Source organism: Chrysochloris asiatica, unplaced genomic scaffold (genome assembly GCF_000296735.1).
Source record: "Chrysochloris asiatica unplaced genomic scaffold, ChrAsi1.0 scaffold00039, whole genome shotgun sequence".
NCBI classification, from domain to species: domain Eukaryota; kingdom Metazoa; phylum Chordata; class Mammalia; order Afrosoricida; family Chrysochloridae; genus Chrysochloris; species Chrysochloris asiatica.
In genome coordinates this window covers 7,115,179-7,139,474 of record NW_006408557.1, presented here as the reverse complement: position 1 = coordinate 7,139,474, position 24,296 = coordinate 7,115,179, and the positions used below count along the sequence as shown (strand labels likewise).

Sequence of the window (24,296 nt, the reverse complement as noted above, 5' to 3'; positions counted from 1 at the left end):
TTCTGTTTCCTAACTACATTATATACATTTCATTTCACATTGACTGTAGTCTCCCTTATATATCTATTGCTTGGCTGGGAGTTCAGTTCCAGACCTAAAGTGTAATCAAGGGTCATAGTCTTGGGCTTCCACTAGTCTTTATCTGACAAGTATGTCTGGTCTTTTTTATGATTTTAAGTTTTGTTCCACATTTTCTTCCCCTCTATCCAGGACCTTATAATGGTTGTGGTAGCTGAGCACCATTTAGTTCTTCCACTTTGATCTGTTTTGATGTATGACATGAAGTATGCATCTTGTTTCATTGTACTGCATGTAAAAATGCAGTTTTTGCTAGCATCATGTATTGAAGAAAGGGTTCCTTCTCCAACTGAATGAATTTGGCTTCCTTGTTGATGAAGTTATTATTTTTTTGTAACACAGGATTTACAGCTTCTCCGGTCTTTTATTTTAAACATCTATATTATACCTTTAACATATTCACTAAATATTAACCAGCATCAGTTTCAAGGTAACCATCTATTCGTCAGACTTCCATACTACAGTGCCTTGTGTGTTGCTGTGATACTGGAAACTCTGTCACCAGTATTTCAAATAACAGTAAGACCACCCTTAGAAAAAGTGGTGGACAGGTCTCAGTGGAGCTTCCAGACTCAGACAGACTAGATAGAAAGACCTGGTGATCCCCTTCTGAAAATCTGCTAATGAAAACCTATGGATCACAAAAGAATGTCCAATATTGTGTTAAATGATGGTACAGGTCCAAGCACCATCATATACACAAGGTTCCATGAGTCACGGGCAACTCAATGGCAACTAACAGCAACCACAGTATCAAGCAGACAAGATACACATGGGGGGTATGATCACTTTGTTAACCAAAGAGACACAGGGGGCAACTGCTGATATACCTGCATAAGGATTTTTTTTAATGTTTCTACTCCAGTAAATAAATGTGACAAAATTAGGATTGCAAAGGGGCTTTCTCTTAAAGGGTTCAACAAGATTGTGGCCTTTGTTCCCTTAAGAGGTGGGTTTCACACACTTTCTTTGAATCACAAATACCAGGCTACAGATGTGCTATTCTTAAGCGAGTGCCACTCCAGGGCCCTCAGTCATGTAGTAACAAAACATGTGCAATTAGGGTTTTACAGGAAGTGCTCAGCATGAAGACTAAAAGGCACATTTATAATGTAGCCTGCCAAGGGTTGGATGAAGTTTAGAAACCCGAGTTGTTTTTGTAGACTCAGTTTGCTCTTAGCCTAGACAATCACTTTGTTGGAAGAAGAGCAAGTATTCCTCCTTCTTTTATAACTTACTCCCGTTATTTCCCCAAACTGGACACCAAAATGTTCAAGGGCCAACTATGGAATTCTTCCAGGGCTTTCAGTTCAGTTTCAAGGGCAAAGTCAGGGCTGTGGAAGTCTCAAGATAGCGCCAACAACAAGTCTTTATTGCCAACAACAAGTCTTCCCAACCCTGTGACACTTGTGGTTCCTCACATCAGTAGGCATGGCCTTTCCCCCCTCCACTTGGATTGAGACTGGCCTTGTGACTGGCTTTGACCACTTGGTGGTGGTGGTTATATGCCATGGAGTTGGTTTGCAGCTCGATTTGTAACTGCTACGCTACCAGAGCTCCTAAAGTAGCAAAAGCAACATTCTGGCAACCGACAGTTTCTACTTCCTCCCTTGGGGTCCATCTGCCACACAGTCCAGGCTAGACTACTGGTAACTCAAGGCCAGATGAAGAGCTCTAGACAAAGAGAAACCATCATGGTCACTCCAATCTCAACCAGACTCCAAGCTGAATGCAGACAACTTCAGCACAGGGAGTAGAACTAGTCAACGCAGACAATCCACAGAATCAGAATCGTGCATTCTTGTTTTAAGTCACTGGCTTAGGGTGGTTTGTAATGCAGCACTAAGTAACTGAGATGCCAGCTACTGAACTTTGGCCCAGAAATAGTATATTACCCCTTACTGTTGTTAAGTGCCATCGAGTTGACTCCAACTCATAATGACCCTGTGTAAGGTTTCTGAGGAGTAGCTGGTGGCTTTGAACTGCCGACCTTAAAGCAGTCCAGTGTTTATCCTACAGCACCACACCAAGACTGTCTCCAGGTGAGTTCTGTGAAACTCTACAGTGGTTATGGTGGACCTTCTAGTTTTTTTCCCCACCTCCTCTGTGTTCGGCCCATCCTAACTTCCCCTCAGCTTCTGCCTGGGCCACATCCAATGCTTTCTACTGGTTATCCCGCTGCTACTCTTACCCCACAGCATCTACTCACCATCAGAAACCAATCTTAAAAAAGAGAGAGAGAGACGAATTAATTCCCTTTGACCAAAACTCATGAGTGGCTTTCTACTGTTTTCAAAATACAATCCAGCTCCTGACCTGGGATCTGCAAGATCCTGCGTGATCTGGCCCTTAGTCTCCCTGACCTCACCCCCCACCTCACCCTTCCTCTGCCACCAACACAGGGCTGGTACCTGGGCCATTCTGCTCTGAAGCTTTTCTCTCCCAGCTCCTTTTTATAAATGAGGACAAAGCTCCTATGCTACTGCCTCAGAAAGACCTGCCTTAGCCAGCCTGTAAGAAGTAGTGTTGCTGTCCTCTTTTTCCCGGTCATAGCTTCACATTATAGGACGTTATCTTGTTTGCCCAGCTAGTTAATCATTGTCATCTCTCTGTTCAAGGTGGAAGTAAGCTTCATAAAGACAGGGATCTTCTCAGTTTTAATTTACAGCAGTATTTCCAGATGGACTAGTGCTACTTAGAACATATGAGGAAGCTGCAAAAAATCCAGGGAATAATTCTAACATCTTTAAATTTAATTTTTCCACAAATTTTTTGGTTAAGTACTCAATTTTCTAAGAAGATGGTCAGCAAATGAAAACTGAGTACTTAATAAGGGGAAGGGGGAGGGAGGCATCCCAATATGATTTAAGTTAGGAAAATATTAAATGAGTTTGTTCAAACACCTAGTTCTAAACAAAATAGAAAACTAGGTGGGCTTTTGACTCCTAAAGTCCAACCTTACTGTTAAGTGCCATGGATTCAGTTCTAACTCATAGTGACCTTGTACAGAGTTCGTGAAGAGCAGCTGGTGGCTTTGAACTGCCGACCTTACGGTTAGCAGTCCAGGGATGATCCAGGAACACCACAAGCAGGAGATGCCAAAAGTGAGAGGGAAGGTGGTGGAAGAACAGAAAGGCTATGAGAACCCTGAGAAGACGTAGAGTGACTGGGCAGGAGCAAAAGAGCACAGGTAAGAACAGGGGGCTTCCTGGTTATGCCACTTCCTGTCCACTGACTTGGTCAGTCAGGAATAAGCTGGAGGAGTAACGTCAGAGCGCCACTAGAGGCTGAGAAAAGACAACATTACGAACACCACTGAGCGTTCCGTAACCCTAGGTTAACCAGGAGGAGGAAGACGGAAGCAGCAGAAAGTACCCTGAGAGATGCTGCTGCACAGACTGAGGGAGAAGATGAAGATGGGAAGTAGTTGAGCCCTGAGGTTCCCATCTTCCTAAATTTTCTGAGGCAGTCACAAGCTGGGAACCAGACTCTGCCTCTCCCTTGACGTGTCTGCTACCAGTAAAGGTAGCTGGTAAGGCTAAGGGAGTGAGTTCACAGGGCTAAAAAACCGTCTTGTAGCTAAAGTGCAAAAATAAAAGGGCAAAAATGAACTAAATAAACTGTATTGAAAAAAGCATAGTCAATTTATCAACAGACAAGAATTTTTTAAAAGCTCAGTATGGTAGTGGTGGTAGTGTGCCGTGGAGTCGGTTCCGACTCATAGTGACCCTGTGTAGGATTTCTGAGGCTGTAAATCTTTATGGAAGTAGAAAGCCTCGTCTTTCTCCCACGGAATGGCTAGGAGTTTGGACCTGCTGACCTTGAGGTTAGCAACCTGACTCATAACCACTACGCTACCAGAGCTCCTTCAGTAAGTATATGGGTGATAAAAAAAATTAACTATGTATTGTCATTATGGTGGCTCACCAAGATTAAACATAAATCACGTCACACAATTGTACATGCAAAAAATGTTGAAATGACAAACGTTCTGTGACATATTCTTACAATTAAGAAAAAGCATAATAACGCAGTTATAAGAAAAATGCAAAAAAATACACTAAGACACCAATTCACACCCAGTACAATGATAATCAAAAAGACATTAACAGCACGGGTTGGTAAGGATATGTGGAGTATCAGAATCGTCATAAAGTATTGGTGGGATCAAGTAATCAAAGCGTTACTAAAAAAGAAGAACGAAGCAGCAGGAGACCTCTCACTTCCCATTTTCAAAATGTACTACACAGCCACAATAGTCGAAACAGCTGGGTACTGTTATAATGCATGGCCCACAGATCAGTGGAACAGAATTGAGAATCTAGAAGTAAATCCATTCATCAGTTACTCTTCTACAGAGGGCCCAAACACATTAAATGGGAAACAAATAGTCCTTTCAGTAAATCTGGAAATAGTCCTCCAGATCCACGTATTCTATAATGTATTTCACAGATGGATTATGGTTCTTTACGGTTGTGGATGTATCACATTTTGCTTATCCAGTCATCAGTTGAAGGTTATTGTTGTTGTTAAGTGCTATCAAGTCCATTCAGACTCATAGCAACTCTGTATAGGGTTTCCAAGGAGTGCCTGGTGAGCTTAAACCACCTACCGTGTGTGGTGCTGTGGGTTAATGTGCCAAACTGCAAAGCCATTTGACCTGCAAGGTCAGTGGTTCAAACTCACCAGCTGTTCCTTGGAAACCCTATACAGGGTCGCTATGGGTCGGAATCGACTCGACAGCACTCAACAACAACAAGGGTGGTAGGGTGGTGGCAGTGTGCCGTGGAGTCAGTTCTGACTCATAACAACATTGTACAGGGTTTCCAAGGCTGTAAGTCTTTACAGGCGCAGAAAGCCTCATCTTTCTCCCATGGAACAGCTGGTAGTTTTGAACTGCTGATGTTGAGGTTAGCAACCCGACTTGTAACCACTTCACTACTAGAGGGAAAGGGGAGTCACTCTCTAGATCACACACACTTGTTATTTCTGTTGACGGGAAAAGTAGAACTGAATGTGGGTATGATGAGCACAGTGTGCCAAAGTAAAGGATGCTCCCAAGAAGCACACTGAGTAAAGGATGTTTGTGCTAAAGATGATCACATATGTAATTTTGTAACAACAGCAACAGTAACAAAATGATTAGTATATGTAAGTGTACAGGCATGTATGTAAACAGGTAGGAACAGGTATGGACATATGTATGCACAGTTAGAAGTATCTATATGTACGTGCATGTATAGCTATGTGGATGCATATACAAGGGGGCTTCAAAACTTCAAGAAAAAAATTCCTTTATCTTCTAATTCCATTTTCCCATGAACTTTTTGAAGCTCCCTCATGTATTCATAGAGAATACAGTTATGGATAGTTCTCAGATATAAGCAACTTGTGAGATTAGTTGTGCTTGAAGACTAAGAACCATAGTCTCAGAGGACTGCTGAGCCAATTGGCATAAAATGGTTCACAAAGTCCACATTCTGGATCTTAGTGAGGCAAGCACTTTCTGGGGTGTTAAAAAGTTGCGAGTAGCTATCTAAGATACATTATCCATTTTTAAGTATTAGGAACAAAAGGGAAGAAGGAAACCACGAATTCTCAAAGAAGAACTTAGTCTAGAGGGCTAACAGCCTGCAAGAGCCATGACCTAGCTACACTTCGACCAGAATAACTAGATGGTGCCCTTGACTGTTCTGGTCAGAGCCACTATAGATGGACCCTGACAAAACAGGAGAAAATGCCAGAGAAGAACTGAAATGAAAAAACTCCAGTCCTACTGGACTAGTTGACACTAGAGGACTCTCTAAGACTACCATCCTGAAGTACTTTTTAAACCTTAAAATGAAACTATCCCAAGGTGAGCATTTTAGTGAAGGTAGGAGGATGGCCAAAACAGAAAAAAAAAAACCAAAAAAACCACAGATTGGCAAGGATATTACCCAAGTACAATGCTCCACTGCATCATTCGTCTTTCAGTTTGTCGTACTATGGTGGCTTGCATGTTGCTGTGATGCTGGAAGCTATGCCACCAGCATTTTCAAGACAAGTAGGGCCACCCATGATGGACAGGTTTCAGCTGAGTTTCCAGACTGAAAGTGACTAGGAAAAGGAGAGACAGACTACTTCTGAATGCTTAGCCACTGAAAACGTTATGAATACCAGTGGAACACTGTCAGATAGCACCAGAATTATTGAATATTGAAACATGATGAATAGCACAAGACTACTGTCAGATAAAGTATTGGAAGATGTACCCATCAGGTTGGAAGGTATGTAAAAATACGAGTGGGGAAGAGCTACATCCTCAAAGCAGAATTGACTATGATGACGCGGATGGAGTAAAGTTTTCAGGACCTTCATTTGCTGATGAGGCACAACTCAAAATAAGGAGAAAGAGCTGTAAATATTCATTAATAATCAGAACATGGAATGTATGAAGTATGAATCTAGGCAAATTGGAAGTTGTCAAAAATGAAATGGAATGCTTAAAGACAGATATCTTTCCTAGGCATTAGTAAGCTGAAATGGGATGATATTGAATATTTTGAATCTGACAATAATATGGTTTACTATGACTGAATAAAAAACTGAAGAGAAATGGCATCCCATTCATCATCAATAAGAACATTTCAAGATCCACTCTGAAGTATAATGCTGTCTGTGACAGGATAATATCCGTACACTTACAAGGTCGACCAGTTAATACCACTATTATTCAAATTTACACACCAACAACTGAAGTCAGTGATGATAAAATTGATGAATTCTATAAACTTCTGTTCGAAATTGATCAAACATGCAATCAAGATGTATTGATAATTACTGATAAATGGAATGCAAAGGTGGAAACAAAGAGGAAGGATCAGTAGTGGGAAAATTAGCCTTGGTGATAGAAATGAAGTTGGAGATTGCATGATAAATTTTGTAAGACAAATGAGTTAGTCATTGCAAATACAATTTTTAAACAACATAACAGAAAACTACACACATGGACCTCACCATATGGAATACACAGAAATAAAATTGACTCCATCTGTGAAAAGAGATGGATGAAAAGCTCCATATCATCAGCCAAAACACGGCTGGGGCAAACTATGGAACAGATCATCAACTGCTCACATGCAAATTCAGGTAAAAGCTGAAGGATATTAAAACAAGTCCATAAGAGCAAAAACACAACTTTGAAAATATCCTACCTGAATTTATAGATCATCCTGCATTCATGACTCACAGCTCAGCCTAAAACATTTTTTAATAAGGGAATATGAAAGCTTGTTGACAGATGGACAAAGTATACTGAAAAGCAAGGAGATTATGTAAAAAATGATGTATTTGTCTTTTCTAAAATTTGATTAAAATAAATTCTTCAGCCAGAGTGTGGATAATTTTTTGACTCATCCTCGTATAATTAAAAATAAAAAAGAGAAAAGAAATTGTGATTTCAGGAACTAGGAGAATTGTAAAGGACATCAGCTAGCAGGAAATAATAAGACTGGCACTAGGTTCTCAGGGGCAACATTATATATGCAAGTGGTGCTGTAGGATAAGCACTGGACCACAAGATTGGTTTGGACTATAAGATTGGCAGTTCAAACTCACCAGCCATTCCTTGGAAATCCTTTACAAGGTAACTATGAATCAAACTGACTCGACAGCACTTCACATCAGCAACAACATACATTTCAAAATGCTGAAGGAAAAGTCAAGTAGCAGTTTTATATCCAGCTATGCTATCATTTAAATCCAAGGCTAAGATGAGAATATCTTAGGCATATTGTTTTTCAAATTTAACAAAAAAGTTCATATTTTAAAGAACTGTTGAAATATCCAAACAAGAAATTAATTCAGAAATACTAAGAGTGAATGCAATCAATCCTATCCCCTCTGTATACAGCGTTGATAGGGATGGGCAACTTAGACATTGGCTACCTAAAATGAGGGGGTGATAAAGGCATGAAGTGACTGGCTTACAAGGTTTCAAGAGGGAGTTTAGTTTAAGAGCATGCGGGGAAAGGTAGACTCAACTGCATAGTTTTCATCTTGTCTAGACGGGTCTGGTGAAAGGAGATGGGGCTAAGATTCTTATGTTGCAATAGTGAGTAATTGTTATCATGACTAACTGCGACTGTCAAAACTGTAAAGGTAGAAGTTTTTTTTAAACAAAAACAGGGGAATAGTTAATCTTACAGTCCAGGAACAGAGGACTCTAGGACCATCAGGGGAGAAGAGATGAGCGGAATGTGGGACCCTATCCAGAGAAGCTGGGACACCAGAGATGGAGGCAAAGATGAGGACATGGAGAAAGGGGGCAATGGAGGACTCTAGACTCATGGAAAGAGAAAGGCTGTGTGCTGGCAGCCAGGAGATAGGCTTATAGAATGTGCCCTTTGGTTGTTTAAATTATTATATATTCTTGAGTGTTTTTGTGTACATCCCCTCAAAAAACAGAGGGACTAGAAGCAAATAATGTTGAATGATGATGCACGGAGGAGTAATTGTAATCATTGCAATGAAACGACTTTAAAACTAATGTTCTCGCATGTAATGATCACTCAATTCACAATAAAAACTTAAAAAAAAAGTGAATATAAAATTTAGTGATGTTTATTGTTATTTAGGCATCCTGGTGTGGCACTGCAGGATAATGTGCTGGACTGCAAATCATTTGCAAGTCAGCCATGGCTCTCCACAACAGACCTGGGTTTCAAAAAGTTTTTGCAATACGTGTACCGAAACAACTCACAGAGGAGCATAAACAGAAGCATTTGGACATCTGCAAACGAAATTTGGACTGATACTTGAAGAAAGGTATAAATAGCTTTAAAAAAATAAATCTGTTTGGCCACAAGGTCAGCAGTTCAAACCCACCAGCCACTCCTTGGAAGCCTATACAGGATCACTATAAATTGAAATCAACTTGACGGCACTTAACAACAACCAGTTATCTAAACAAGCAACACAAAATTAAAAAGATAAGATCATACTTAGGTATGTTTTGTTTGGAAGGAAGACTATATGATAATATTAAAAAACTGAGAAGAATAAATATATGTCAAAAGTTATAAAATAGATGTATAACTTTCTGTACAGTAAAGAATCAAAATCACACATAGAATTTTCTCTGACCACAATATATCTGATTAGAAATATGAGGGGGCTTCAAAAAGTTCATGAAAAATTAGAATTCAGAGATAATGGAATGTTTCTACAAACTATTTGAAGCCCCCTCGTGTAGTCTATTAGTAAAAGCTTTAAAATTCCCATCTGTTTGGGAATGAAATAAAAAAAGAGCACAAATAACACTTGAGTTTAAGAAGAAATACGAAATAGTTCAGTAATGCCCCTGAGCAGGTGGCTCTCATTCTTGTGCCATTTTAATCTAAAACAACATTCCCAAATACACCAAAATGTTCAGATTCCAATAGTAAGAACCTATCTTTAACTTTCGATACAAATGCAAAATACAATTTTTTAAAAAAAATCAAATTAATTTAGCAATGTGCTATGTTACTAGTGAAACCACTCCCTTTCAGATCTTAAGTAATAACAACATACAGTGCAGAAAATAACAAGAAAGAAAAACCTGGAGTACTGGTGTGGCACTGTAGGATAAGCACTGGACTTCTAGCCATAAGATTGGCGGTTCAAACCTACCAGCTGCTCCTCAACAATCCTATATAGGGTCGCTATGAGTTGAAAACAACTTGACAGCCTTTAGCAAGTTTAAAGTCTAAGTCAGAGCCAAAGTAGTATTTATAGGGAAATTTATAGCTAGGAGTACATTTATTCAAAAACAAGAATGACTATGGATAGTAAATGCATTCACGGCTGATATCCTCTTTAATCATATTGAACTGATACTAAAATTCAATTAAGATGGGGCGTTAAGCATCTAAATTTATTACCTTCCAAAGCCCCACTAAAACTAGAGACAGATTTCATTAAAAACAACAACAATAAAACCATACCAGAACAAACAATCAGGAGAAGAAACAACAGCAAGTGGAGGCAGACGGAACAAATGGTAACTGATTTACAGTCTAAACTGGCATTTGGTAAGATGAGAGCAACCTAATTTGTACTTAAAAATCCTCCTCCTAAAACCCAGGTAGCAGAACCAGATTCCTCCAGAGCTGAAATGGGTATAAACTGATGAGAGAAAGGAGTAAGGTCTCTAAATATCAATTTGCAGGTGACTGCCTCCCTCCTCCAGCAGAAGTCTGGAGCTAGGATCATTAAAGGTGTTAACAGAAGGTCTCCAGGTGGCACATCTCAGTGAAATCTAAGGCATGGATACCTTATATTGAATGCTATGGCCCCTTTCCCCCTACTTGGTTTCTCAAACTGAAACATTCTTCCCTGGGGACTCTTACTAGTCCAAGGAGAAAGAATTCAAGGAGGTGGTACTTGGGAGTTCTCAACAGAGGACTCACCTAGATGTGGCTGTGTATAGAACGGGAGATTGGAGATTGGCCCATTGTCCCTAGCATTTGAAAGCATTGCTTCCAGTGTTGCTGCTGATTCTCAGCTTTATCCAATGTGGCTTGGGATTTTGACTATATAAGTCAAAGGCTTTTTCAGACATGTAAGGTCTGACATTTTACATCCCATGAAGCTTTCCTTAGGAAGTCACTAAGGATGAGCTCCATTATAAAAAGTAAACTTACAAAAAGGTGAAGATGGGGCACAGGAACAAAGACATCCAGTGCAGATGGGATTAAATGAAATCTCCAGTGAGGGGAGATCTGAAGATCACTGCTAAGAAGTACACTCAAAAGGCAGCCAGTACACAGTAGACCTGAGTAATCAAGGAGCAGACACAATAAAGCTGCCATCACCATACCATCTTTTAACCTAGGGACTCTTGGTCCAGATCTCATCTGTGCTCAGCTTGTATTACCATGTGCTGATGAGACTCCTGCATTTCCTCCAAACTCCCTCCTGGGCTCAGCTGAGGTCACTTATCCCACACATTACTACAACGGCTCCTGCGAGCTAGTGGTAGGCCATGTCAGGCCACAGGAAGCAGAGACACAAGGTCCAGAATTCTGTACAGCATCATCACGGTCCTGCCTGATCCTCAGACTGTTGAGCCTTAAGTTCCCATGACTCCCCAGCAGGGGCTCATGGAAGGCAAAGCCAGAACATGGCTCAGAAAGACTCTTCAATTCTGTTTCTCCTGGAAGCCTTTATTTAACAGAGACAAGACTACCCTTTCCTTGCACAGGTAGACTTGTGCTTGCTACTCAGTTTTTAAACTAAAACTACTATTTAGATATATACATAGAAGACAAAAAAAAACCAAATGACTAACATTAAAATCAGAGTGGCTCCCTCTGGGGGAGTGGGAAGTACATATGTTAAAAAGTACAACACTCATTTCTTAACTCAGGAGAGATAAATTGGTATTTACTTTACTAATCTCTGAACTATACCCAAATATTCTATATTCTTCTATACATACGCTATATTTCACAATTTTACAAGTATAAGAATTAAAAAGATAAACCCAGAGGAACAACACAGGTAAACAGGGCAACAACAAAAGCTCGTTAACAAGTGATAAATGACTTAAACAAAAGGAAGCGAGAATTCAAGCCGAAGTGACCAAAGACCAGGAACAATGTAATTTACTAAGCAGAGCCTTGGGTAGCCCTGCAATGGACAGCATCAGGCACCACTGAGGATGAGAGTGGGTGGTAGGACCATAAACTGAGAGTCTCTTTCACTTAACTGCCAATATCCAGAAAGTGACTTCTGGAGAGAGCCAAGAGAGAGGCTCTGCAAACTGCAGTACCAGACACAGCCAAAGGAGTTGTAGTAGTTAAGTGCCATCAAGTCAGTTTTGACTCAAAGTGACCCTATGCAGTCCTGAAAATAAGGTGGTTTGGTAAAAGTTTACACACTGAATAGTAGGCTCCTGGCCCCTTCTCACGTGGCTTCTAGAATGCAGGCAGACAAGTTAATACTTCCCAGGGAAGAATGACAAGTAGGATAAAAAAACTAACCTCTACAGCCCAGGCCAGCAAACTATAGCTCACCGGACAAATTTAGCCTGCTGCCTATTTTAATAAAAGTTCCATTGCAACATCCCTTTATTACATACTGCCTATGGCTGTTCTCGTGCTACAAAAGTCAAGTTGAGTAACTACAACAGAGACTGTGTGGCTCACAAAGCCAAAAGTATTTACTATCTGGCCCTTTCCTGAAAGTTTGCCAATCCCTGGTCTAAAGGATCCAATATCCAAATAATAGGGATATTCTATGTACTCAGCTGCTAACCAAAACGTTAGTGCCACTAACACAAGGCTTGGCAATCCATTTCCAAAAGTTCAAAGTCATTGAAAACCCTATTGCACACAGTCCTACTCTGAAACAGAAGGCGTAGTCATAATTTGGAATCAACTTGATGGCAACCAGTTTGGTTTTTATAGTCTAAAAAGCAAAGAGAGAAAAACAGAGGACAAGAAACTCAAGAACGTCCACATACTAAATGCTCAGCAAAATGAAAGAAGAAAGCTTCAACATGGCATAACACTGAGTGATATTAGAACACTGGCAATAAAAAAAGATCCTACTAGCTTCCAACAGTGGGTTATGCATTAGGCTGCTAACCAAAAGATCCACCAGCTGCTCCACAGGAGAAAGATGAAGCTTTCTGCTTGTGCAAACATTTACAGCCTCAGAAACCCTATAAAGGGTGGTCACGATGAGTTGGAACTGACTCAGTAACACACAACCACTACCAACACAACCAGCTTCCACAGAAGAAAACAAAAATGTTCTAAGAATCCAAATATGCAATTCACCTGCGGAGAAACAAGAAAACAAAAACTGGTCAACCTCACATTAATAAAAGAAATGTAAATTAAAAAAAAGATTTTACTTTAACCTATCTTAGTCAATTCTTGTTGAACCTGCATATGGGCCAAGAGGCAGCAGTTTGACCAGAACACTGAGTAGTTCAAAATCAGGAAAGGTATGCATCAAGGCTGTATCCTTTCACCACCCTTATTCAATCTGTATGCTGAGCAAATAATTGAAAAAGCTAGACTATATGAGGAGGAATAAATATAATTACAGGAACACTCATTAACAACCTGCAACATGTATATGACACAATCTTGCGTGCTGAAAGTGAAGAAAACTTCAAGAACTTACTTATAAAGATCAAAGACATCAGCCTGTAGCGTGAAGTACAACTCAACATAAAGAAAACAAAAATCCTCATAACCGAACTAATTAGAAACAGCATGATAAACAGAGAAATGACTGACATTGTCAAGGATTTCATTTTACTTGGAAGCATCATCAGTAGTCAAAACTAAAACAACATATTAGGAAATCTGCTGCAAAATATTTTATTAGAAAGCAAAGATGTCACTTTGGTTACTAAGATACTCCTGACCCAAACCGTGTAATTTTCAATTGCTTCAGATGCATGTGTAAGCTGCACAATGAATACGGAAGACAGGACAACGGGGGCATTTGAACTGTTGTGTTGGTTCAGAATATTGAGCATACCATGTACTGCCAAAAAAACAAACTCAGCTGTCTTGGAAGTCATGCAAACAGAATGCTCTTTAGGAGAGGATGGCAAGACTTTGTGTATATACTTTGGACATATTATCATTATCAAAAACTGCCAGTTCCTAGAGAGGACATCATGCTTAGTAGAAGAAGATCAGCGACAAAGAGGAAGACCTTCCAGGAGACAGAGTGTCACAGTGGCTACAACAATGGGCTCAAACAGCAATGGTTGTAAGGATGGCAAAGGACTCAGTGGGCAGCATTACAGTCTGTTGCACATGGGGCTGTAGTATCTCAATGGAAACTCACAATAACAATGAAGATCAGTAATCAAGAGCTAGCACAATATAGTGAAACAAAATTTCTCATTCCTGTTGCATATTCTGGCAGTTCAGAGTAGATTTAATGATTTCCAACAGCAACTCACAAACGCATTTCATTAAACCCTTTGAAGGGGACACTGAATGGTTGAAAATCAGGAAGGGTGTGTGCCAGGATTTTATTCTTTCATCATACTCATTCAATCTGTTTGCTGAGCAAATAATCTGGGAAATTGGATTACTTGAAGAACGTGGCATCAGGATTGGAGGAAGACTCATTAACCACTGGCAATATGTAGATGATGATACAACCTTGCTTGCTGAAAGCAAAGGGGACTAAAATACTTACTGATGAAGATCAAAGACCACAGCATTCAGCATGGGTTGCACCTCAAGACAACAAACATCCTCACCTCTGGACCAATAAATAATATCATGATAAATGGAGAAAAGATTGAAGTTATCAAAGACTTCATTTTGCTTGGAACCAGTATCAACACTCATGGAAGCAACAGTCAAAAAATCAAATGACATATTGCATTAAACAAATCTGCTGCTAAAGACCTCTTTAAAATATTCAAGAGCAAAGATGTCAGTTTGAGAACTTAGGTGGGTGTGAACCAAGCCATGGTATTTTCAATAGCTTCACATGCATAAGAAAGTTAGATAATTAATAAGGACAGCTGTAGAATGGATGCATTTGAGTCATGGTGTTGGAGAAGAATATTCAAAGTGCCATGGACTGCTCCTTGGAAGCCAGGATGTCTCTCAGACATCAGACACATTATCAGGAGGGATCAGTCCCAGGAGGACATCATGCTTGGTAAAGTGGAGGGTCCGCAAAAAAGAGGACGATACCCAAGGAAATGGATTGGCACAATGGTAGCAGCAATTGCCTCAAGGATAACGATGATTATGAGGATGGTGTAGGACCCTGAATGCAAGGTTGGGGGTTCAAAGCCACCAGCCGCTCCTCGGAAACCCTATACAGGGTCGCTGAGTCAGAACCAACTTAATGACACTACCCAGCAACAAGGCCTTTGAGCAATGCTGACACACACTGATCACATGGAGGCTACATTTACATGTTATCGCCTAACTACACAGATGGCGGTTTACATCTCTTCAGATCCTCCTGAGTACAATGTACATTCTCAACAAATTGTTGATCGAATTAAGGCACAAACCATGTACAGCTATCCTTAGAGATTGTCTTGAATGCCCTCAGTTATGCCTCCAGTGCCTTCCTTGTTGTTGTTAAATGCTGTTGAGTCACTTTGGTTCATAGTGACCCTATATAGGGTTTTTGAGGACGGATGGTGGGTGTGAGTCACAGTTAGCAATCTAATGCTTATCCTACAGTGCCAGATGCATTGAAGACTGTTCAAAAGGAACAATGAAAACACAAAACCACTGAATAATGTTTTGTATTTTTGTCTCTTGCCATTTTTTTCTCTCTCTTAAATCTACTCACGATTTTAAGTCACAGCATCACCACTATCTACTCTCCAGTGCTGCTAGGCTGCCCGGCTCCCACCCCCACCCCATGTCCCCAGGGCTTTAGAGCATGTGCTAGCATTCACCTGGTATCGGTCAAGGATTCGGAAGTCCTGGCAGGTTGTTCTGTATGTGGCACGGCCAGCTGGAAGGCTAGAAACACTTCCGTCTTTGGCTCCATAAATCCCATCGACTAACAGAAGAGCAGCATTAACTACTTGATCCAAGTCAAAAAGTGGCAATCCTCTGTCCCGTTTTGCTTGTCTGACAATCAGTTTACGCTTCAGTCTCCGAGCTTCTGGTGTCATAGCAACAGCACTGGGACAAGCTTCCAACCTCTTTAGAAGCAACTTCTCCTCATAAATGCTCACAGGTGTAAACTTGGGACCTTTAGGTTTTGTGTCCTTCTCGAGTTGAGGCTTCCTTTTTTCTCGAGTCCTTGTTTGCAAAGAGGTATTGGAATCTGTGTCTTCGCTGTCGATGTCCATCCTGTCGGGTTTTTCCTCCTCACTGTCTACCTCTTGCTTTATCTGTTCAGGTGCTCTGACCTTTTTTCTGCCCCCAACCACTGTCCCAGAACCTGCTGACCCAGCGGGGGGTGGAACATATTCCATTCCTGGGTCTATGACTCCATCCCCTTCCATCTCATCATCATCTGTACAGAGCACAAAACAGAGTGAGCAAGACATAGAAGAATGCACAGGCTAACACCCACAGGAAAAAGCAAATTTACATAAGGCCCGTATATACAAGACTCAGAATGGAAAATCTTACCATGAAACAAGGCTTGTGGAGGCATCACATCTGGAATGAGATCTGCTTCTGAAAGCAAGCTAGGAGTTGCTGAATGAGAAGCAGGTGTTCCGGGGGCAGAAAAATCCAGAGAAGGAGAAGGAGATGGGCTTGTCAGGGGAGTGCGATCAGAAGAGCTCAAGGAAGAAAAGTCAATCACTTCTCCTTTTTCAAGAATCACGTCAGGTCTGCGGCCTCGGTTGATGAATTTGACAGGGGTAGAAGAAGTGCTTCTGTCAAGAAAACCAGCTGCCTCCTTCTGTGCTCTTCTAATGTCTTTCGCTTCCTGAGTACGAGATCTTTTCTCTTTTAATTCCATGGCTGATTCCACGGGATTACGGCTCACCCGTTTCCTAAGTCCCTCAACAGTAATGATGGGATCTAAAGTTGGTTTTGAGGCTGACAGAAAACAATAAATATTCAAATTCTTAAATAACCATTCAACTTGTCTATTACTCATTTATTAACGTGAACCTACAAGAATATGTTCTACATATAATGAAAGCCTAAACGGAAAGATTTAAATAACTCTTAACAAGAATAATAAAGTTATGCAAATTTAAATAATTAAATACCATTTTTCACCTACTGGAATAGTACTTGTTAGAAGTTTGGTAATGTTCAGCAAGAGGCATTTTTATGCATTATTATCGTTAAGTGCCACTGAGTCACTTCCAACTTATAAGCAACCCAGTTCAGGATTTTTTGAGGAGCGACTGGTGGGTTTGAACTGCCGACCTTGTAGTTCACAATTCAGTGCTTATCCTACAGCGCCACACACCAGGAGTCCTCATACATCATTAATAGGGCATAAATCTCCAATTTGGGGGAGGGCAATCTGGCAATAGAGGTTACATTTTTGAATGAACACGCCCTATGATACAGCAATTGTTTCAGGAATTTATCACAAACATATTTGTACATGTACACAAATTTCTACTAGTGTGGTTTAAAACCACACCAAAGGGTAGGAACAATCAAATATCCATTTATAAGAGAATGGTGTAATGAATTCTTATTCAGCTATACACTGCTCACTGCCATCAAGGCAATTTGGACTCCTAGGACCCTATAGGGCAGAGGAGAACTGCTCTCTAGGGTTTCCAATTTCCAAACCTGTAAATCTGTAAGGGAACAGACAGCCTCATCTTTCTCCCACAGATAGATGGTGGGTTTAAACCACCATCCCAGCAGTTAACAGCCTAATACTTAACCAACACCACCTCCAGGGTTCCTAAGCCAAACAATATAACATAATAAAATAAAAAAAGGTAGGTCTACATACACTGTTATGAAAAGTTGTCCAAGATACACTGGGGGAAATGCAAGGGAAAAAGAGAACAAATAAAAATATGATTCAATTTCTCTTCTTGAAAAGAAAACGTAAACGCTAAAATATACAGAAATAATTTCTAAAAAGCCATCACAAGAAACAATGGTAAAATGGTTGATGTTCAACCGTTTCAAGAGGTAGCATGATCAAGAGCCAATGATCCTGAAGGAAGAAGTCCAAGGTACACTGAAAGAAATGGCAAAGAACAAGGCACCGGGAATTGATGGAATAAAAACTGAAATCTTTCAAGAAAGTGAGGCAGCACAGGAGGCACTCACTCATCTCTGCCAAGAAATTTGGAAGACAACTATCTGGCTGACTGATTGGAAGAGATCTGTATTTGTGCCCATTCCAAAGAGAGGTTACCTAAAGGAATGTGGAAATCATTGGACAATATCTTTGATATTTCATGCGAATCAAGTTTTACTAAAGGTAATACAGAAAGGGCTGCAAGCATACATTGACAGAGAACTTCCAGAGGTTCAAGCCAGAATCAGAAGAGGCCGTGGAACAACGGATATGGTTGTTGATGTCCAATGGATCTTGGCTGAAAGCAGAAAATATCAAAGAGATGTTTACCTGTGCTTTAGTGACCATGCAAAGGCTTTCAATTGAGTGGATCATGATAAGCTACGGACAACATTGCGAAGAATGAGTATTCCGGAACACTTAATTGTGCTCCTGAAGAATCTTTACGTGGACCAAGCAGTTGTTAAACAGAATATGGGAACACTGAGTAGTTTAAAATTAAGAAAGGTGTGTGACAGGGTTGTATTCTTTCACCATACTTATTCAACCTGTATGCTGAACAAATAATCCGAAAAGCTGGGTTATATGAAGAAAAATGTGGCATCATGATTGGAGGAAGACTCATTAATAACCTACGACATGCAGATTATTATCTGTTGAATGTGAAGTGGACTTAAAATATTTACTGATGAAAACCAAAGAGCACAGCCTTCAGTATGGACTGCATCTCAATATACAGAAAACAAAATTCCTCACCACTGGACCAATAAACAACATTCTTATCAACGGAGAAAAGACTGAAGGACTTCATTCTTCTTGGATCAGCTATCAACACTCATGGAAGCAGCACTCAATAAATCAAACAACATATTGTATTAGACAAATCTGCTGCACAAGACCCTTTTAAAGTGTTGTAAATCAAAGATGTCAGCTTGCATCTGACCCAAGCCATGGTAAATTCAATAACCTTATATGCATGTGAAAGATGGACAGTGAATAAGGAGGACCATAGAAGAATTGATGTTTTTGAGTTATGGTGTTGGAGGAGAATATTGAAAATGTCATGGGCTGCCAAAAGAACAAACAGATATGTATTGGAAGAAGTGCAGCCAGATTGGAGGCCAGGATGGCCAAACTTCATCTTTCATACTTCAGACATACTGTTAGGAGGGACCAGTCACTGGAGAAGGATATCATGTTTGCTAGGGTGGAGGGTCAGAGAAAAAGAGGAAGATCCCCAGCTAGATGGGTTGGCAAAGTGGCAGCATCAATGGGCTCAAGCGTGGCAACTATTGTAAAGTTGGCCCAGGACTGGCCAGTGTTTTGTTCTGTTGTGCACAGGGTCACTATAAATTGTTACCAACTCGATGGCACCTAACAATAACATTCTAGGGAGTGAAATTTCAAGTAGGGGTGAGTGGATAAGGAATTTTCAGGCTTTATGCTATTTCAATATTATTTTATTTTTTTCTCCCAACTGTTTTAAAACTAAAACTTGTTAAAAACTTCTTAGATTAAAAAAAAAAAAAAATCAAATAGAAAGCTCCGATTTTATGTAACTTTCTACAAAGTGTGAAAATGGCATTGTGGTTAGCTTACAAAAAACAGAAAGAGCCTTTTAACTCTCAGAAATGCATACTGGAATATTTACAAATGAACTGCTGATGTTTGGAATTTGCTTCTAAATAATATGGGGGTGGGGAGGGTGAAGGGGTGTAGATAAAATGCCATTATCAGGAGTTAACTATTAAGTACATGGGAATTTACTGTAATAGTCTATCCATTTTTTGTTATGTTTAAAATTCTCCATAATAAAAAGCTCAAAAACAAAAGCAAATTAAAAATATAGAATCTTGTAGACACTAATGGGAAGCTATAAAATTGGTAACACTTCACTAGGAGATGATCATTTATAAATTTAATGTCTATTTACAGCATACAAAACCTGTGCTATAACAAAATCGCCAAGCAGAGTGGATCCAGAGAGCCCAGTGAGCTGTGCCCAGGAAAAGCAGGGCTGTCTCCTAAGCTCTTATGGGCCTGGCTTTGAACTCTTCTCCCAACAGTACCTTTTACTTTCAGAGTAGAGGCAGACAACTTCTCTCCTTCGGGTTTCATTGTAGGGGGCTTGTTGTGAACAAGTTTCCACCATCCTGGTTCTCCAAATTCTTGGGCACCTGAACGGAAGTACATCGGACTTCCCACACTGAGGCAACCGGCTACTGTGCTCCACCAAGTTGAAGTTTTTTTCCTAAAGAGGCCAAGAATTTAAAAATTATTGGCTTCTTGATTCAACCATATACAAAAGAGCCCCATCTATGTCTTCTATGGAGTCTTGGTGTGGCGCTGTAGGATGAGAACTTGACCCCAAGGTTGGTTTGAACCACAAAATAGGCAGTTTGAACCACAAAATAGGCAGTTCAGACCTCAAAACAGGCAGTTCAAACTCACCAGCCACTCACTGGAAACTATACAGGGTCACTATGAGTCGGGACCAATGCAATGGCACTAAGCAGCAATGCCTTCCTTGACTTCGAACCTGTAATATGCTCAGGAAACTCTTAATTTTTCAAGGAACAGTGCCTAAGAGTCCAGAGAGAGTCTCTAGAGCCTAATTGTCCAACTTTAAATCCTGGTTCTACCACCATCTCGAGGCTTCAGGTTGTGCATCTTTATAGAATAGACCTTACTCAAAGATCATTCAAACAAAGCACCTAAACTCTTCTCACGATCCCCATGATGATGGAATTCTACAGGCTAATTTGAATGAACCTGAGTTGCTCTGATACATACATTTAGAGCAACTCTCAAGAAATAAAACAAAAGAGCATAATTTCAACAGTGGGCATTTTGTCAACTTTGGGGAAATAACCAAGATTAGTCAAAAGAGAAGAAAAAAAATTTTTTTTTAAAAGAACAAACATTTCAAATACACGAGAGAACAGGACAATACACCTATATGAAATGTAAAATGTCAACTATTCAGGTTTATGTGCAAATTCTTTTTTTTCGCTTAAATTTTATTTTGTTGTTAAGAATATTCTCAGCAAAACACACACCAATCCAACAGTTTCTACATGTAAAATTTAGGGACACTGTTTACTTACATTCTTTAAGTTGTCCAACCATTCTTATCTTCCTTTTCTGATTTGTTCCTCCCTCATTAACATAAACATACTGCCCTCTAAGGTTCCTATCTAATCTTTTGTGTTATTACTGTCAATATGATCCCATACAAATAGTTCTTAAAAGAACACAATGCTCTCCTGAAGGAAAGAAATACAAGCTACACTGCAAGTATTGGTGACAAACAAGATTGCAGAAATTGATGGAATGTAATTTCAAATCTTTCAACAAACTGATGCAGCACTGGAGGTGCTCACTCCTCTATGCCAAGAAATTTGGAAGACAACCAATTTTAAGAGGTCCATATTTTGCCCTTCAAAGAGAGGTGACTTGATAGAATGCAGACATCATCAAATAATATCATTTATATCACGTGCCAAGTACAATTTTGCTTAATATTATTTCAAAAATGGTTGTAAAAGTACATTGACAGGAATTTAGGGCCTACTCAGGCATAAGATTGAAATAGCGAGCAGATGGATAACTGGATAATTCTGGAGGTATTCATAATTTGATATGAATAGACAATCAAATAATTATTACTGATTTTTTTTCTAAATCAATAGTAAAAATACATATAAATTTCTAATCTAAACTGGTATAGTAAGGGGATGTAGACTGAGATTACTGATTGAGTTAATTTGATGAAAGCATTCTCATACCCAATACGAGTGATATTTATTATAAAGAGTAAGAATGAAGTAAGGTTAATTAAAGTAAAAATGGGCAAAATGAATTTTAAACACCTAAAACACCTTCTTTCAGTAAGTTACTCGGAGATGAACCCTAGTTGGTAAAGCAAAGATAATTTTAAAGACGGTAAAAAAAATAAAAAGAACATAATGCTCAAGTAAGCTAAATGACTGCTCAATTTAAGATGGCCTCAGGGGATATTCTTGGTTTCATCTCTTGTTACGGATCTGCTGAGACCTTCTATTTCCTCCTGAATCAGTCTGGGCAGGTTTTAAGGAGCATGCTGGCTGTACTTCTTCTAAGGCAGATTTGTTTGTTCTTCTGGCAGTCCATGGTACTTTCAATATTCTTCAGCAACGCCATAATTCAAATGCCTTGATTCTTCTACAAACTAACTTATTCACTGTCTGACTGTCACATGTAAACAACGTGAATGAAAACTTGGCTTGAGCCCTCACAGTGACATCTTTGCTATTTAAAATCTAAAGAGGCCTTTCGCACCAGATCTACCTGTTTGATTTCTTGATTGCTGCTTCCAGGAGGACTGATTATGGATCGAAGAAAAATAATATTTTTGACAACTTTAATCTTTTCTGTTTATCATGATGTTGTTTATTGGTCCAGCTGTGAGGATTCTGGGTTTCTTTACACTGAGTTGTCAAGTTAGGTTGCTAATTTGAAATTTTTCTGCTTTTTAATGTAGACATTCATTGCTATGACTTTCCCTGAGTACTGTCTTCACTGTGTCCCATATGTTGTGCTTTCAATTTCATTGGACTCTTAAGAAATTTGTGATTTCTCTTTTGATTTCTTTCTTGTCCCATTAGTAATCTATTAGTGTGCTGTTTAATTTCCATGTTAAAATTAAGAAAGGTGTGCGACAGGGTTGTATTCTTTCACCATACTTCTTCAACCTGTATGATGTTGTGAAGAGCCATTGAAGTCAGTTCTGACCCATAACGAACTTGTATAGGGTTTCCAAGGAGCAGCTGGTGAGCTTGAACTGCCAACCTTGCAGTTCAAATGGCTTTGCAGTCTGGCACATTAACCCTTAGAGCCACACCAGAACTCTCAACCTCTATGCTGAGCAGAAAATCTGAGAAGCTGGGTTATATTAAGAAAAACATGGCATCAGGATTGGAGGAAGACTCATTATCAACCTACGATATACAGATGATACAACCTTGCTTGCTGAAAGTGAAGAGGACTTGAAATATTTACTGATGAAGATCAAAGAGCACAGTCTTCGGTACAGATCACATCTCAACGTAAAGAAAACAAAAATCCTCACCACTGGACCAATAAACAACATTCTTATCACCGGAGAAAAGACTGAAGTTGTCAAGGACTTCATTCTTCTTGGATCAACTATCAACGCTCATGAAAGCAGCACTCAAGAAATCAAATGATGTAATCCATTAGGCAAATCTGCTGCACAAGACCTTTTTAAAGTGTTGTAAAGCAAAGATGTCAGCTTGAAGACTAAGGTGTGCCTGACCCAAAGCCATGGTATTTTCAATAACCTCAAATGCATGTGAAAGCTGGAGAGTTAATAAGGAAGACCGCAGAAGAATTGATGCTTTTGAGTTATGGTGTTGGAGGAGAATATTGAAAGTGCCATGGGCTACCAAAAGAACCAACAGTTCTGTGTTGGACGAAGTATAGCCAGAGTGCTCCTTGGAGGCCACAATGGCCAAACTTCGTCTCTTATACTTTGAACATATTGTCAGGAGGGACCAGTCGCTGGAGAAGGATATCATTTTTGATAGGGTGGAGGGTCAGAGAAAAGCGGAAGACCTCAAGTGAGATGGATTAGCAAAGTGGCAGCATCAGTGGGCTCAAGTGTGGCAACAATAGTGAGGTTGGCCCAGGATCAGGCAGTGTTTCATTCAGCTATGCGTAAGGTCGTCGCTATGAGTAGGTACCAACTTGATGGCACCTAACAACAACAACATACATGTGGACCTCACCAGATGGAATACACAAGAATCAAACTGACTACATTTGTAGGACAAGGTGATGGAAAAGCTCAATATGAACAGCCAAAATAAGGCCAGGAACAGACTGTGAAACAGACCATCAATTTGCTCAAATGCAATTCAGGCTGAAGCTCAAGAAAATTAAAACAAGTCCATGAGAGCCAAAATATGATCTTGAGTATATCCCATCTGAATTTATGGCCCACCTCAAAAACAGATTTGATGCATGCATCAGACACTAATAATTGAAACCAGAAGAGTTGTGGGATGACATCAAGTATATTATATGCAGACAATATACAGGACAGAGGTTAGCAAAAGAAAGATGAAGATAGTGGGAGATGCAGGGAAGAATGCAATAGTTAAAATGAATAGAGATAAATGCTGTTAACTGCTGGTACATTGAAGGGATAGCTATCATTGTAATGAAGCAAATGTTAAATGATGATCTGCTCTGTAAACCTTCACGCAATTAATAAAACATTTTTTAACAAAAAGAACACATCATACACGAAGAAAGCAAAGGGTCACTAAAAAGACAAGAAAGAAAGCCAAGACCAAGATTGCTAAGTGTCCTCGAGTCAGTTCCGACTCATAGCGACTCTGTATAGGGCTTCCAAAGAGCAGCTGATGGGTTTGAACAGCCAAACTTGTGGTTAGCAGTCCAGTGCTTATACTACATTGCCACATCAGGGCTCC

At 39.8% G+C, this 24,296-nt stretch overlaps 1 protein-coding gene across 1 annotated transcript in view; it reads right to left on the bottom strand.

The window, feature by feature from the left end:
- The window catches only part of CSRP2BP (CSRP2 binding protein), a 50,153-nt gene that overhangs the window by 13,434 nt on the left and 12,423 nt on the right, over nucleotides 1–24,296 (bottom strand). Inside the window, exons 4-6 of the mRNA XM_006860634.1 lie at nucleotides 19,869–20,050; nucleotides 16,200–16,616; nucleotides 15,512–16,080 (exon numbers count right to left, since the gene is read on the bottom strand). Coding sequence (XP_006860696.1) covers nucleotides 15,512–16,080; nucleotides 16,200–16,616; nucleotides 19,869–20,050 — 1,168 coding nt within the window. The remainder of the gene's footprint in view (nucleotides 1–15,511; nucleotides 16,081–16,199; nucleotides 16,617–19,868; nucleotides 20,051–24,296) is intronic.